Source organism: Macaca fascicularis, chromosome 20 (assembly GCF_037993035.2).
Source record: "Macaca fascicularis isolate 582-1 chromosome 20, T2T-MFA8v1.1".
Lineage (NCBI taxonomy): Eukaryota > Metazoa > Chordata > Mammalia > Primates > Cercopithecidae > Macaca > Macaca fascicularis.
This window is the reverse complement of record NC_088394.1, coordinates 18,398,324-18,415,690: the sequence shown is the minus strand read 5'-3', so window position 1 is coordinate 18,415,690 and position 17,367 is coordinate 18,398,324. Positions and strand designations below refer to the sequence as shown.

Genomic DNA, 17,367 nt, shown 5'->3' with positions numbered 1-17,367 from the left:
GTGGCTCATTAATTAGGTTCTTTATCACAAATGGAGCACTTTATAAAATGTTATTAAAAAGTTTAATGAATATTCTGGATTGAGCAAGATTTGCTAATGCAGGTCTAGATTTGTCCCCTTAAATAGTAGATCGACTTACTGATTTTCTTTTTTTTTGAGACAGAGTCTCACTCTGTCACCCAGGCTGGAGTGCAGTGGCGCGATCTCGGCTCACTGCAACCTCTGCCCTCCAAGTTCAAATGATTCTCCTGCCTCAGCCTCCTAAGTAGCTGGGATTACAGGTGCCTGCCTCTGTGCCCAGATAATTTTTTGTATTTTTAGTAGAGACGGGGTTTCACCATCTTGGCCAGGCTGGTCTTGAACTCCTGACCTTGTCATCTACCCACCTTGGCCTCCCAAAGTGCTGGGATTACAGGCGTGAGCCACCAAGCCCGGCCTCGACTTACTGATTTTTGAGCCTTTGAAGGCAACTGCTTTTTAGGCGTCTGAGGTACAGTAATTTTGTATGAAGTAGTGATTTTTATATAGTTCTCAGTAATGCTTATAGTGTTTAACTGCCTTAAATATTAAAGGAGCTATTCATTGGTGATTATTTTTTAATAATGCCAAATATAAATCAAAATTTATAATAAAAGCACATTAACTTAATGACATTTTATTTAACTTCTGTAGACATGAAAAAACTGCTTCCTAACATGTTAAGTCCAGATCCAAGGGAACTTCAGAAATCCATTGAGGTTCAATTGTTAAGAAGTTCTGTTTGTTTGGCAACTGCTTTAAACCCGATAGAACAAGATCAGAAGTGGCAGTCTATAACTGAGTAAGTTTACTCTTATGGAGGTAAATGTACATTGTGTATATCATGTGATAAACATACATTGGGTGAAGAGGGCTGGAAGGAGAGTTACTAAATTACTAAATACTAGTGCTAATAGCTTCATTTTAGTTGTAGAAGTCATATGATACATGAATGCTGCTTGCCAACATAAACTGAGGTTGAAATGAAATAAAATGTAAAAGTCCCCAAAAGCAAATGACTTGCTAATACCATCTTATTATAGAGCAGGCTGCTCCTCTTACTTCCCCCTAACTTTGGATATCAGTTTGATAGCATGTTATCAATTGCTTTATTTTTTGAGTGGTTATGAATTGTAATTTTCATTAATCAACAGTAAATATTTTGTTTCAGAAATGTGGTAAAGTATTTGAAACAAACATCCCGCATCTCTATTGGACCTCTGAGACTTTCTACTTTAACAGTTTCACAGTCTTTGCCAGTTCTAAGTACCTTGCAGCTGTATTGCTCATCTGCTTTGGAGAACACAGTTTCTAACAGACTTTCAACAGAGGTCTGTATATTTTTACAAGCACATTCTTATGACTATTAATGGCCATTACTGTAGAACAAAGACCTTATTTTTTGAGTTTTTTGATACAGGATTTGTGGTTGGACAAGCTAGTAAATCCAGAGTCTAACATGCTGTTTTCAGGCAGTCTTTCATTTGGGAAGTACATGGGGCAGATGGAAGAACCTGAGATAATCTCAAGGATGGCAAATTGCTCAATTTTTTTTTTCTATTTTTGGGGTGGGAGGTGGTGTATGTAAAGACGGTTCCTTTAGGCGGATTACGTAAATTTTAGATTTGCTGCAAACAAAGATCTCTCCTCATCCCAAATGGGGTAAAGTTCAACCAGAGATGGGGGCTTCCGAACAAATGATGATCTTTGAGAACCTCATTATAAAGCATTAGTTGTAATGTTTTTCTGCAATTTAGCAGTCTGCTTTATAGTAAATGTGCTGTGATTTTTTTTTTTGTAATGTGCTTTATTGATAAATTAGACTTCATATTCTGAAGAAGGTTTCCCTTCAAAACAAAAGGCTTTCTCTTACTGTGTGCTTGCCTCTTATAAGTAGAAGATAAATGATGTAAGGGTATAGTATAATAGATAAAACTACTGTAATCAGTCTGAAGTAGCCAAACTATATTGCAGTCTTGGACTTAAGACTTGCTATATATCTGCAGACATATGAAGAGCCTGTTTTATGTTAAGTAATTTTGGTTTTTCTCTGGCAGGACTGTCTTATTCCACTCTTCAGTGAAGCTTTACGTTCATGTAAACAGCATGATGTAAGGCCATGGATGCAGGCGTTAAGGTATACTATGTACCAGAATCGGTTGTTGGAGAAAATTAAAGGTAAGTGGTTTTTTTTTTTTTTTAAGAGAAAATTAAAGGGGTGTGTGTGGGGTTTTTTTTTTTTTTAATTTTGCTTTATGGAGGTATATGTTACACATTCTAAGTGTATGGTTTGATGAGTTCTAACATGTCTTCACTTGTGTGACCACCAATACGATCAAGATACAGAACACCGTCTTACCCCAGAAGGTTCCCTTGTGGTCATCTCTTCATTTGCCCTGTCAGCAGTTACTGATTTGCTTTCTGTCACTATAAATTAGACTTGTCTTTACTAAAGTTTCATGTATGTGAAATCATAACATGTTCTCTTGTGTTTGGCTTCTCTTTGGCATGATATTTTTAAGGTTCACCCATATTGCATGTATCAGGAATACAATCCTTTTTATTATTGAGTAGTATTCTTTTATATATATATACCACAGTTTATTTCTCCCTTCATCCTTTGATAGATTTTGGGGTTTTTTTCACGTTGGGCTATTAAGTATAAACCTGCTCTCAACATTCATGTGCAAGTCTTTTGAGTGGACGTATATTTATGTTTCTCTTGAGTGAATACGCCTTGTTGCGTCACGTGGCTTAACTTGAAAAAATTTTAATCACTGTGGTGCATATGTAGTGATTATTATCTCATAGTGTTATTTACATTTTCTTGATGATTAATGATGTTGAGTGTATTTTCATTTGCATAGTGGCTACTGTGTATTTTAGTTTTCAAATGTTTGTTCAAATTCTTCACCCACTTTTAATGAAGACATAAGACTTATTTTTGTATTCTGAACATAAGTTCTTTGTCACATAAAATGTACTGTGAATGTTGGGTTTTAAATACTCCAAATGAATGGCTAGAGAATTGCTATTTGTGTAAATATTTACATGTCAAAGGGATGCTAACAATTTACTTTATTGCTCTAAAATAGAGAAGTTGCCAGAATGCTGTAGAGTTTTAGTGGAAAACGTGATAGTTGGTGTTACTGAGTAAATTTGAGTGTTAAATGTCAACATAAGCTAACGGCCAAGATAGGGACTTCTACTGCAGGGTGGTTCCTTGCAGCTGTGACTCAACTGGTCCTTCACTGCCAAACATACCTGGGGTTGGATTGTTGGCCTGATGTTTGCAAATTGAGGAACCTTAGGGCAAATCACTGAATTTCGGAACTGCTTTCCTTTTCAATTATATGGGGATTACCCCACTTTTGAGATACTTGTAAGGATTATATGAGATGAAGAAGTGAGACAAGGTATATAAAAGTCCTAGAACAGAGTGTGTCGTATGGTATGGCTTCACAAGTACCCTCATCTCCTTTCCAGTCCTTTTTTTTTTTTTTTTTGAGACAGTCTGACTCTGTTGCCTAGGCTGGAGTGTAGTGGCACCATCTTGGCTCACTGCAACCTCCACCTCCCAGGTTCAAGTGATTCTCAAGCCTCAGCCTCCTGAGTAGCTGGGATTACAGGCATGAGCCACCGTGCTCAGCCAGTCCTTTTTTTATATCACATAAGTTTTTAAATTGAGAAGAAAAGTCAGTAACCATCAGTTATATTCAGAGAAAGAACTCCATTCCTCTTCATTTTTATTTGTTTATTCAGCAAGTATTGATCAAATGTGCTTTGTACCAGGTACTGTGCTTTACGTTGGGATATAATGGTGATCAAGGAGATTGTAGATTCTGGCAGGGAAAACGGACATCAAACACGGCGACCCGACATAGCGAGACCCTGTCTCTAATAGAAGAGTTTTAAAAAGCACCTGGCTGTGGGCCAGGTGCGGTGGCTTACGCCTGTAATCCCAGCACTTTGAGAGGCCAAGGCGGGTGGATCATGAGGTCAGGAGATCGAGACCATCCTGGGTAACACAGTGAAACCCCATCTCTACTAAAAATACCAAAAAATTTGCCAGGTGTGGGGGTGGGCACCTGTAGTCCCAGCTACTCAGGAGGCTGAGGCAGGAGAATGGCGTGAACCTGGGAGGCGGATCTTGCAGTGAGCCAAGATCGCGCCACTGCACTCCAGCCTGGGCGACAGAGCGAGACTCCATCTTAAAAAAAAAATTCACCCGGGTATGGTGGCGTGTGCCTGTAGTCCCAGCTGCTTAGGAGGCTGAGGTGGGGCGAATTGCATGAGCCTGGGAAATGAAGGCTGCAGCAAGCTATGATCATGCCACTACACTCCAGCCTGGGTGACAGAGTGACACCCTGTCTCAAAAAAACAAACCCACAACAAGGAATAGCAAATAACGAGCGCACCTGATTTAATCCTAGGAATCAGAAAAAGACTTGTGGGGAAGTTACATTTAAGCCGAGAGTTAAGGAAGATAAAGATGAGGAAGAAGGCAGGCTGACTTGGTTAGAAAAAGCATGTGTGCAGGCCAGAGAAAATAATGATTCTTAGATGACTCAGTTCACCTAAGAGAGAGGAGGAAGAGAAGGAGCACTGGATGAGTTTGGGATTGGAAATGAATGCAGGAAGGCATCAGTAACAAGCCAAATTCCAGAGTTTGGAATTGTCAGAATGGCAGTGAGAAGTCATCAGAGGCTTATAAGCAGGGAAGTTAAATGTTCAGATTTACCCTTTGTGTAATGTCACTTCAGTTGCAAGTTGGAAAATGGACTAGAAGAGTATAAGAATGGGGGCAAAGGGACCTAAGTTAGGGTGAAGTCTCTGCTAAAGAGGGTAACTAGGGTGGCAGTAGGGGAAGGAAAAAGCAAATGGGCTATGAGGGTTGAAAGTAAAGTCTGTGATGGTGGCCAAGTACTTTCACAGGCAGCCGGCTGATCCTGTGCCCTTCCTTGAGAAGGGGAAAATGGAAAAAGGGAGTAAAAGGTTTGGAGGGTGGTGGAAAATGAACTCTATTTGGCATGACTGACATTAGTGGAAGCCCACTTGAAATAAATAGAGTGTAGGTGACCAGTTGGCAGGTGGGATTCAGATGTCAGGTCTGGGTGAAGATTGAATGGTTGTCAGCGTTTCTGTGGTAATTGAAGACACAGGAAAAGATGATGATGTCCAGGGAGAGTGTGCAGTGGGAAGAGTAGAGAGCCTAGAACTGAGTCCAGGGAGCACCAGTGTTTTAATAGATAAGTGATGGAAGAGAGAGACTGAGGATTCTTCAGCAAGGTAGGAAAAAAACCAAGAGAATGGTTGTAGGGCAGAGGGTACTTACAGAAGAAGTGCGTGGGGATGGTTTAGCCTTCCCTGCTTCCTTGCTTTCCCTACCTGTTGGCCCAGGCTTTTTGCCAAAGATTCAGAAACGAAAAAGAAATTTCTTGAAATGAATGACTTGACTTGACTTCATTGTACACATTTAATTTAGCAAAACCTGTTCATTGTATCTCAAGCACTATACTAGCTGCTAGGGATTTGAGGATGAATTATCTTTGTTTCGGGAGGTGGTATGGAAGAGGGATAGTTGGGGAATAATTTTTTGGCCATGTTTCCATGCAGTCTGGTTTAGACAAATCGGGGTCTAATAAAACGTTTTCTTCTCCTCAGAACAAACAGTCCCAATTAGAAGCCATCTTATGGAGTTAGGTCTAACAGCAGCAAAATTTGCTAGAAAACGAGGGAATGTGTCCCTTGCAACAAGACTGCTGGCACAGTGCAGTGAAGTTCAGCTGGGAAAGACCACCACTGCACAAGATTTAGTCCAACATTTTAAAAAACTATCAACCCAAGGTCAAGTGGATGAAAAATGGGGGCCTGAACTTGATATTGAGAAAACAAAATTGCTATATACAGCAGGTTAGTAAAATTAATTATGGTTAATACATGAGTATAATAAAAATCATGTATATGAATGTTACTGTGTATGTATGTTATAAGATAGTAATAGGAAAGTTGATCATTTCCATCTGTTGAAGAATATTTGCATCCTGAATAATAAGTTGCTTGTTACTGACTTACCTTTATAATTCTATGGTTTTAAAAGAATTTTGTTGCAATGTATTACAGTAAGAAATACTTCCAGAGATCACTGATCACTGATTTTACATGTTTTTTTAACTTTACTATTTTGGGCCAGGTGCTCATGCCTACAATCCGAGCACTTTGGGAGGCCAAGATGGGAGGATTGTTTGAGCCTAGGAGTTTGACACCAGCCTGGGCAACAGAGTGAAACCTCAGCTATACTGAAATTCAAAGAAATTAGTGGGGTGTGGTGGAATATGCCTGTAGTTCTAACTCCTTGAGGGGCTGAGGTAGGAAAATTGCTTGAGCCTGGGAAGTTGAGGTTACAGTGAGCCCTGATTGTGCTACTGCACTTCAGCCTCGGTGACAGAGCAAAACCCTGTCTCAAAAGAAAAAAAAGTTTAGTATTTTGGCTGGACATAGTGGCTCATGTCTGTAGTCTCAGCACTTTGGGAGGCTCAGGCAATAGGATTGCTTGAGTCCGGGAGTTTAAAACCATCCTGGGCAACATGGTGAGGTCCTGTCTCTATTTTTTTAAGTTGATTATTTTACACTGAAATAATGTCAGTCATTTGCATTTTTGTTTGTTTTCTAACCCAAGTGCCTCCCTCCATCATTTGCTTTTAAAGTTTCTAAGTTCTGACTTTGTGGTTTTCTGTAGGCCAGTCAACGCATGCAATGGAAATGTTGAGTTCTTGTGCCATATCTTTCTGCAAGTCTGCGAAAGCTGAATATGCAGTTGCTAAGTCAATTCTGACACTGGCTAAATGGATCCAGGCAGAATGGAAAGAGATTTCAGGACAGCTGAAACAGGTTTACAGAGCTCAGCACCAACAGAACTTCACAGGTCTTTCTACTTTGTCTAAAAACATACTCACTTTAATAGAACTGCCATCTGTTAATACGATGGAAGAAGAGTATCCTCGGATCGAGAGTGAATCTACAGGTAGCGTTTCTTTGTTAGCTTTAGAATATTAATTTTAGAAGCTATTTTTTTTTCTGTTTTAAAGTTTATAATGTTATGCTGGCTATACTTTTCCATAAAAAATATATCTGTGGAAATTGAGTTTATTTTATTGTTGGGAAATAACTAAAACATATTTAGAATTGAATGCCATTTTGGAAGTCACTGAACTCTGCCCCCAGGCTATTTGCTTTTATGGACTTAGATATTTTTGCTGACAATAAAATCCTGCCCCTCGTATCAAAAAATTTCACCTCACAATAGAAGGAGCAACAAAGATTTAAAATAGTTACCTGTGTTCGTATTGATTGGTGGAACACAGAAACTATAGAAAGATTCCAGTTTCCCATTCTCATGCTAGTGCTAGTAACAGAAAGATACCTTACAGATAGGGTAGTTGATTCTTTCCATGTTTGAGTGCCTGTTGTGGAAGGCACCATTCCCCTGTCTTTAAAATTTGAGAGAAAATTTGGGAGATGATTTTCGTTGCTGAAACGTGAGAGTATACCTTAATTTTGTTGTTCTGAAGTCTGAGAGTTTAGTTACTTACATTGGTGTTAATAATTTTGATAGGGTCTTGATATTCTTAAAGGATTTGTCTTGTCATCATTATAAATCTTCATCTTGGCAAATGCACTATAGCAGGCAGTGTCTTCACCTCTAACAAGGGAATAAAGATGTTTACCTCATGAGTCTGTATGAATGAAATGGTATACTCATCACCTATTTATTATTTTTGCCAGAATGATTAAAGTGAATCTGATCATGAGGAAATAGCCAGTCAGATTCATAATGCAAGACGTTCTACAGCACAGTTGACACCTGACTGTTTACAGTGTTCAGTGTCATGAAAGACATTGATGTCTTCCACAGGAGATAATATAATCTTACTTGGGAAGCTAATGAATTCATTTCAACATACCAACCTTTTAGACAACAGAATTCATATTTGTGCCTTATCAAGTTATGTACAGTAATATTATGGAACTTTTGATTGTTTGCAGATAAAAACCTAAAATGCTAATGGGAGTGTCATTAGGAATTTATGAATGTAATGTTGTTGAGTTCTTTTATTATAATTATTTTTTTGTCCATTATGGCAGTGCATATTGGAGTTGGAGAACCTGACTTCATTTTGGGACAGTTGTATCACCTATCTTCAGTACAGGCACCTGAAGTAGCCAAATCTTGGGCAGCGTTGGCCAGCTGGGCTTATAGGTGGGGCAGAAAGGTGGTTGACAATGCCAGGTATGTTTAAATGTGTAGTTTATGCATTGCATAAATAGATATTTAAATGTCTGCTGATATGGTAAAGTTTTGGTAGCTAAAATACTGATGACTTGTTCATTTTTATAGTCAGGGAGAAGGTGTTCGTCTGTTGCCTAGAGAGAAATCTGAAGTTCAGAATCTGCTTCCAGACACTATAACTGAGGAAGAGAAAGAGAGAATATATGGTATTCTTGGACAGGCTGTATGTCGGCCAGCGGGGATTCAGGCAAGGAAAACATGGTGCTTGGGGCAAGACTGCTACTCCAAATCATTGATTTTGAGAAAACTGATCATATATATTTGATAAAATATTGAATGGGGCTTACCAATTGTTGTTGTAAACAAAAACTTCTACGTTTTAAGATGAAAATGAGTTATATTTTTCTAAGAAGAATATACTTCTTTTGAGAAAATAAGGCATTTCCTTAGAGTCCTGTTAAAAGTAGGTGAAGTTGGCCTGGCATGGTGGCTCACACCTGTAATCCCAGCACTTTGGGAGGCCAAGGTGGTTGGATCACTTGAGGTCAGGAGTTTGAGACCAGCCGGCCATGGCAAAACCTCATCTCTACTGAAAATACAAAAATTAGCCGGGTGTGGTGGTGCATGCCTGTAATCCCAGCTACTCGGGAGGCTGAGGCAGGAGAACCATTTGAAGGTTGCAGTGAGATCGCACCACTGCACTCCAGCCTGGGTGACAGAGTGAGACTGTCTCAAAAGAAAAAATTAATAAGTGAAGTTCATTTTAGGTAAATTAAATTTCTTTTTAACTTACTCATCAGAAATTGTAGTTCTTAACCCTTGGTTATGAGCTTTTAAAATATGCCAGTGCATGAAACTTACCCCCATTTATTCTGAATGAGACATGTGTGTGCATGTGTGTGTGTGTGCGTTTAAACTTACTAAGTGATGCTAACGTGCAGCCAGTGTTGAAAATGGACTAGATGATCTTAGAATTCACACTCTATCCCTTCAGAGTTCCGTCAATTTTAGAATGCCAATCTATGTTATTTAGTTGCAGTTCTCAAAGGCATGGATTTTATTTGCCAAACTAAGCTATATCAATCAGTTCTTGCTGTAAACAGCAGCGTATCTAAGTCTCTGCCTAAGCTGGTGTCTGGTACGTGCACAGTACTCTGAAGAGAATGAGGTTTAGTATATGTATTCTGTGTACATTCAGCTTCAAACTTTTGAGCAGATTGTGCTTAATTTTTTGCAGGCATAGGCTGGGCGCGGTGGCTCACACCTGTAATTCTAGCACTTTGAGAGGCCGAGGCAGGCAGATCACCTGAGGTCAGGAGTTTGAGACCAGCCTGGCCAACATGGTGAAACCCTGTCTCTACTAAAAACACGAAAAAGCAGCAGGGTGTGGTAGTGGGCGCCTGTAATCCCAGCTACTCAGGAGGCTGAGGCATGAGAATCGCTTGAACCTGGGAGGCTGGGAGGCAGAGAGGTTGCAGTGAGCTGTGATCATGCCATTGCACTCCAGCCTGGATGACAGAGTGAGACTTTGTCACAAGGAAAAAAAAATTTCTGCAGGCAGAATACTGTATTGTAACTTGGAAGCATTTAAAGTACAACAAAACCCCAGAAAAGTCTAATCTTTGCTAAATGCTTGTATTCTTCTTCATTGGCTTCATATTAGTAAATGTATCATAAAGAGAAGCATACTGACACTGACTTAGTTTATATAACACTAAATTTGGGATAATTTTATATATGAGAAGAATGTTTTTATGATAGTCAAATTGCATACCTTTTTCCCTTTTCAGTTTGTATTTAAAATAGCATTTTGTGCACAATTTCTTTTCAGGATGAAGATATAACCCTTCAGATAACAGAGAGTGAAGATAATGAAGAAGATGACATGGTTGATGTTATCTGGCGTCAGTTGATATCAAGCTGCCCATGGCTTTCAGAACTTGATGAAAGTGCAACTGAAGGAGTTATTAAAGTGTGGAGGAAAGTTGTAGATAGAATATTCAGCCTGTACAAACTCTCTTGCAGTGCATACTTTACTTTCCTTAAACTCAACGCTGGTCAAGTATGTAGCACAGTGTTCTAAGAAAATTAATTTGGAAACTTTTTCTTACTAAACAAAAATAGTGTTCTGAGTTATTTCTTATTTATTCCCCTCATCTTTCACTCTTAGATTCCTTTAGATGAGGACGACCCCAGGCTGCATTTAAGTCACAGAGCGGAACAGAGCACTGATGATGTGATTGTCATGGCCACACTGCGCCTTCTGCGGTTGCTCGTGAAGCACGCTGGTGAGCTTCGGCAGTATCTGGAGCACGGCTTGGAGACAACACCCACTGCACCGTGGAGAGGTGACACCTGCATAAAATGTTTCTGGAAAAATTGTTTCTCATTAGGATATATAAGATTTTAAAAAGTGGTTTCCTTATGTTTATTATTTGAATGTGTAAAAGAACAGCCAGATTAAGTTCCTAGGACACCCTGCACTACTTGTTACATCACTAGGACTTTACCTCCCATTTCCAAGAAATGGGAAGCTGAAAGGCAGGAGCTTTTTATATACAAAATGAATTTTGGAGAGGATGGTGAATAATTTTCAAAAGGTTTTATATACCCTCTGTAAAAATTGTCTGTGTCTGCCTTGTTTGTAGGCATTCACAGAAGATAATTTCTCCACAACATTTTTGAGTTTCCCTGGACTTTGATTATAGCCCTGTATCTAAACCAACCTTAACCAGACTTGCAAATCAAGAACTGGTTGATTGTGTGTGGTTCTTTATTATCACAGGGAGAAATCTGAACTCTTAAAATTTGTACTAATGCTGACACACATCAGGTTTTCTCTGTTTGATCTACGATGCTGATAGTTTCTTCATAGTTTTAAATAACTTTAAAGCATCTTTCTCTCTTCTCCTCCTGAAGGAATTATTCCGCAACTTTTCTCACGCTTAAACCACCCTGAAGTGTATGTGCGCCAAAGTATTTGTAACCTTCTCTGCCGCGTGGCTCAAGATTCCCCACATCTCATATTGTATCCTGCAATAGTGGGTACCATATCGCTTAGTAGTGAATCCCAGGCTTCAGGTATGGAATATTCAAATATTGCTACTTTTAAGTATAAGTTATTGTGCCAGTAATTTTAGTTAGGTCAAAGTTTTTAAGCCTTATGTTCCAGAGTCGTTAGAGTTTGTAGGTTTTTTTTTTTTTTTTTTCTTTTTTCTTTTTTGAGATGGAGTCTCACTCTGTTGCCCAGGCTGGAGTGTAGTGGTGCCATCTCAGCTCACTGCAATCTCTGCCTCCCAGGTTTAAGCAGCTCTCTGCCTCAGCTTCCCGAGTAATTGGGATTACATGCACGTGCCACCACGCCCAGCTAATTTTTGTACTTTTAGTAGAGTAGGGGTTTCACCATCTTGGCCAGGCTGGTCTTGAACTCCTGACCTGGTGATCCACTTACCTCGGCCTCCCAAAGTGGTGGGATTACAGACATGAGCCACTGCGCCTGGCTGTAGGTTTTTTAATAGTAATAATTAGCATTTATTGAAGGAGGAACTACTATGTATCTGACACCAGGACATGTGCTTTACACATTACCTGTAGCCTTGACAGTAATCCACCAAGATGTGGAGAAATAGAGTAACTCTGCCAGGCTTACTGAGCTGTTACTGGTAGGTAAGAATTGTACCGAACTTTTGGCCAGGTGCGGTGGCTCACACCTGTAATACCAGCACTTTGGGAGGCTGAGGAGGGTGGATCACTTGAGGCCAGGAGTTTGAGACCAGACCAGCCTGGACAACATGGTGAAACCCTGTTTCTATGAAAAAATACAAAAAATTAGCTGGGTGTGGTAGCACACACCTGTAGTCCCAGCTATTCGGGAGGCTGAGACACAAGAATCACTTGAACCCAGAAGACAGGTTGCAGTGAGCCGAGATTGTGCCAGTGTACTCCAACCTCAGCAACAGAGCTAGACCCTGTTTCCAAAGGAAAAAAAAAAAGAGAAAGGATTATACCAAGTTTTGAACTCTGGCTTGAAGAATACATTATTTGTTAAACACTATCTTTCTCCTTTGTATCTTCCATTAGCTTGTAGTGTTAATAAGTATGAAAGCTCAACCTATAGAAAGGCAGAATATCCACAATCTTTAATCAGTTCAATGCATGGAAGGCAAAGCAGTTCAGTGAGTGCTCTTGAGTCAAATAGATTATGAGTGTTTTCCCTAACTCAGCATATGCACATGGGAGAAATGTTCAAAATATTCCTTGTTCTCCTATTTCATTACAGGAAATAAATTTTCCACTGCAATTCCAACTTTACTTGGCAATATTCAAGGAGAAGAATTGCTGGTTTCTGAATGTGAGGGAGGAAGTCCTCCTGCATCTCAGGATAGCAATAAGGATGAACCTAAAAGTGGATTAAATGAAGACCAAGCCATGATGCAGGATTGTTATAGCAAAATTGTAGATAAGCTGTCCTCTGCAAATCCAACCATGGTGTTACAGGTACAAAGAAACTCACATGTTGTAGAATAATTTTTTATAGAATAATCAAAGTTGCTTTTGCCAATCTGTATTGACAATCACTAGTCAGGGTTCTCTAATTGTATAATGAGCACAAATTGCACACACTTAACTTATGAAGTCCAGTGTTTGAAGAGCTGTGCTGTGGGTAGGCTTGTAGATGAACTGTTTGGGTGTGCCGTGTATGCAGGTTCAGATGCTCGTGGCTGAACTGCGCAGGGTCACTGTGCTCTGGGATGAGCTCTGGCTGGGAGTTCTGCTGCAACAACACATGTATGTCCTGAGACGAATTCAGCAGCTTGAAGATGAGGTCAAGAGAGTCCAGAACAACAACACCTTACGCAAGTATGTTTCCATACACTTGTCCTGAGATGGTGAAGCCGCCTCTTTTTTTAATGTGTCAAAGTATAACATAAAATTTACTATTTTAATCATTTTTAAGTGTACAATTCAGTGGCATTAAATACATTCACAATATTGTACAACCATCACCACGGTCTGTTTCCAGAATTTATTCATTATCTTAAACAAGAAGCTCTGTAGTCATTAAAGATTATCTCTTCATTTCCCCCTCACCTCAGTTCCTGGCCACCTCTATTCTACTTGCCATCTCTATGAATTTGCCTATTTTAGCTACTTCATAGAAGTAGAAACATACAGTATCCATCCTTTCGTGTTTGGCTTTTTATACTTAGAATAATGGCCTGAAGGTTTATTATGTTGTAACATGTGATAGAATTTCATTTTTTTTTTATGGCTGGATAATATTGTATGGATACACCACATTTTGTCCATCCTTGTGTTTATGGACAGCTGGGTTGCTTCTCCATTTTAGCTCTGTGAGCAATGCTGCTATGAACATTGGTGTACAAGTATCTGAGTCCCCGCTTTCTATTATTTTATGTGAATTTCGTGTATTTTGTGGATGATCCAGTGGATTTGCTGAATTGTATGGCAATTCTACTTCTAACTCACTGAGGAGCCAATACACTTTTCCACAGTGGCTGCACCATTTTACAGTCCTCCTAGCCATGCATGAGGGCTTCTTTTCTTTTCTTTTTTTGACAATACTTTTCTTTTTTTTTTTTTTTTTTTTTGAGACGGAGTCTTGCTCTGAAGCCCGGCCTGGAGTGCAGTGGCCGGATCTCAGCTCACTGCAAGCTCCGCCTCCCGGGTTTAGGCCATTCTCCTGCCTCAGCCTCCGGAGTAGCTGGGACTACAGGCGCCCGCCACCTCGCCCGGCTAGTTTTTTGTATTTTTTTAGTAGAGACGGGGTTTCACGGTGTTAGCCAGGATGGTCTCGATCTCCTGACCTCGTGATCCGCCCGTCTCGGCCTCCCAAAGTGCTGGGATTACAGGCTTGAGCCACCGCGCCCGGCGACAATACTTTTCTTTTCTTTTTTCTGACAATAGCTGTAGTGATGGATGCGAAGTGGTATCTCATTGTGGTTTTGATTTGCATTTTCCTAATGACTAGTGATGTTTAGCATCCTTTCATGTGTTTATTGGCCATTTGCATCCCTTTGGAGAAATGTCATTACAAATCCTTTGCCCATTTTTTAATTGGGTCTTTTTTTTTTTTTTTTTTTTTTTTGTTGAATTGTAGGAGTTCTCTGTGTATTCTGGCTACTAACTAGCCCTTATCAGATCCATGGTTTGCAAATATTTGTGGCCATTCTGTGGGTTGTCTTTTCATTCTCTCCATAGTGTATAGCATTTTTTGATTTACAAAAGTTTTAATTTTGGTGTAGCTCAATTTAATTTGTCTGTTCTTTTGGTGCCATATCCAAGGAATCATTGCCAAATCTGGTGTCATGAAACCTTTCCCTTATGTTTTCTAAGAGTTTTGTAGTTTTAGGTTTTACGTTTAGGTCTTTGATCCATTTTGAGTTACTGCTTCATTCTTTTGCATGTTGATATTGCATTTTCCCTGCATCATTTAATTCGTTGAAAAGAGGAGCTGCCTTCTTTTGTGAGCTGCATTTTTTAAAAAAACGAAAAACAGTTATTGGTCGGGCACGGTGACTCATGCCTGTAATTCTGGCACTTTGGGAGGCCGAGGCAGGCGGATCACAAGGTCAGGAGATCTAGACCATCCTGGCCAACATGGTGAAACCCCGTCTCTACTAAAATACGAAAAATAAGCTGGGCGTGGTGGCACACGCGTGTGTAGTCCCAGCTACTCAGGAGGCTGAGGCAGAGGAATTGCTTGAACCCAGGAGGTGGAGGTTGTAGTGAGCCAAGATTGCACCACTCCATTCCAGCCTGGCGACAGAGCAAAACCCTGTCTCAAAAAAAAAAGATTCTTTGTTAGTAATTTACTTTGTGAATATGTTATTGCTCTATTTAGACTTATTCCTTGGTACTGTTTACTTAACAGTTGATATATTTACATTGTTCCATGTTTGTGTAAAACTTTAATGTACACATTTAAGTTTTTGAATAAAAATGTCTTCTTGGTCAGAGAAGAGAAAATTGCAATCATGAGGGAGAAGCATACAGCTTTGATGAAGCCCATCGTATTTGCTTTGGAGCATGTGAGGAGTATCACAGCGGCTCCTGCAGAAACACCTCATGAAAAATGGTTTCAGGATAACTATGGTGATGCCATTGAAAATGCCCTGGAAAAACTGAAGACACCGTCGAACCCTGCAAAGCCTGGGAGCAGCTGGATTCCATTTAAAGAGGTAGAGAATAATCCCAAGCATGCTACTGAAATGGCACATCACAGTTCCCATGAGATACGAAATTTAAATAAGTGGACTCCTTACTTGGAATGTAAGAGATTTTATAAGCCTGTAGAAGGCAGCCTGTGGCCAAATAAGTGTTTCTGTTTAAGAATTTGGAAATCAGTGGGCAAAGGGGGATGGATGGCAAAGGTGCCCAATCTTTCATGTGTGGAAGGCTCACACCAGTGAACAACATTATGTATGGAAGGCTCACACCAGTGAACAACAGATGAAGAAATTAGCCAAGGAAGGGCCTCTGACCCTGAGCTAAATATTGGTTGCCTGCTTTATTTGCCTCATAAAAGATAAGAAATTTAACCCTGTGCCTATGTAGTTTTTCATGAGAAGAGCATTCAGTATTTCTAATAGACAAAATAGTCACCTATAACAACATACATTTTTATAAGTAGTTGTTCTGGAATCAGTTCACATATGCTGCATGGAACATATTTGAGAATCCTTATCTTTTATGTTTTGATTTTCTTAATTCTGTATTCTCTTAGGTCTTTATCTTTTCTAGCAAATAACACCATTAGTTGGGGGAGCTTATTACTTTGTAGCTGCAGCTTTTCCTTCTCCCTCCCTCTTTTCTCTGTCTTACCTTTATTGCTCCTAACTGATTTCCTTACTGAACTTGAGCAATGAGAAAGCTATTAAAAGATGCATGTAGAAACAAAAAGTACAGCCAACTTTAGCAAATGCAAGGTGCTAAATTCAGAGCAAATAACTAGAAGTACAGGAAAGAAAACTAACATGAAGGATGAAGTTTATTATGTGTTCTTGCCAAAACTCGAGTTTCCTTGTGTGTGTGTAGGTGGGTGGGGGGGTGTTTGTTTTTTTGAGATGGAGTCTCACTCTGTTGCCCAGGCTGGAGTGCAGTGGCACAATCTTGGCTCCCTGCAACCTCTGCCTCCCGAGTTTAAGTGATTCTCCTGCCTTAGCCTCCCGTGTAGCTGGGATTACAGGCATGCAGTACCACGTTTGGCTAATTTTTATACTTTTGGTAGAGATGGAGTTTCACCATGTTGGCCAGGCTAGTCTCGAGTGGTCCACCCTCTTTGGCCTCCCAAATTGCTGGGATTACAGGTGTGAGCCACCACTCCAGGCCTGTGTTTCCTTGTGTTCTAAGACCAGTTTCTTGTTTCTTTGTTTCTCTTTCAGTAAATCAAGTTAGAAAATCAGAAGAGGATATAGGAGGAAACCCTGTAAAACCCTGTGTGTGCGTGCACGTGTGTGTGTGTGTGTGTGTGTATGTGTCTATAATCACAGAAAAATTTTAAATGATTTTGTACATTTTAAAGAATAATTTTAAAAATTAAGAATACCTATGTCTCTCTTTTAGATACAGTACAGCTCAAAAAAAAGGAATTATCTAAAGAAATTAAACTTTATAGAAGTCCTACTTCTCTCCCTAATTATATCTCCCCACCCACAACCAGTTTTCTGAGTTTTAATTAATCCCTATCTACTTTTTAAAAAATAGTTTTTGTTTATAGATGCATTTCTAAATGACATTGTTTAGTTTCTGCCCGTTTTTGAACTTCTACGAATGAGATCATATTGTATGTACATGTCTACCTTTTTTACTACCATATTGGATGCTATTAAGTTTTAAAATAATTGAATGATTTTTCTGTGTGTGTTTGTGTAGCTAAACAATGTTCTGTTATGTGAAAATACCACAGTTTATTCTTTTGTCATTGAGCACTTGGGGTGTTTCCAGTTGGTTTTTTTCTTTTTATGAACAGAGCTTGCTAAAGATTGCTTTACATTTTTTCACATGGAAGCGGAGTCCAGAATTTTTTAATTTGGGTG

The 17,367-nt window shown here is 39.5% G+C and overlaps 1 protein-coding gene across 5 annotated transcripts in view; it reads left to right on the top strand.

The window, feature by feature from the left end:
- SMG1 (SMG1 nonsense mediated mRNA decay associated PI3K related kinase) overlaps positions 1-17,367 on the top strand; it is a 113,674-nt gene that overhangs the window by 64,172 nt on the left and 32,135 nt on the right. For 4 of the 5 annotated variants that reach the window (XM_065537654.1, XM_005591347.4, XM_065537655.1 and 1 more), the window contains 13 exons: positions 673-820; positions 1,190-1,349; positions 2,076-2,196; positions 5,683-5,931; positions 6,758-7,042; positions 8,164-8,308; positions 8,417-8,555; positions 10,140-10,370; positions 10,479-10,656; positions 11,228-11,389; positions 12,588-12,805; positions 13,014-13,168; positions 15,288-15,510. In XM_065537654.1, coding sequence (XP_065393726.1) covers positions 673-820; positions 1,190-1,349; positions 2,076-2,196; positions 5,683-5,931; positions 6,758-7,042; positions 8,164-8,308; positions 8,417-8,555; positions 10,140-10,370; positions 10,479-10,656; positions 11,228-11,389; positions 12,588-12,805; positions 13,014-13,168; positions 15,288-15,510 — 2,414 coding nt within the window. Of the gene's footprint in view, positions 1-672; positions 821-1,189; positions 1,350-2,075; positions 2,197-5,682; positions 5,932-6,757; positions 7,043-8,163; positions 8,309-8,416; positions 8,556-10,139; positions 10,371-10,478; positions 10,657-11,227; positions 11,390-12,587; positions 12,806-13,013; positions 13,169-15,287; positions 15,511-16,713; positions 16,985-17,367 lie in introns of those variants that run through there. The other variant, XM_074027814.1, reaches the window with a different exon arrangement.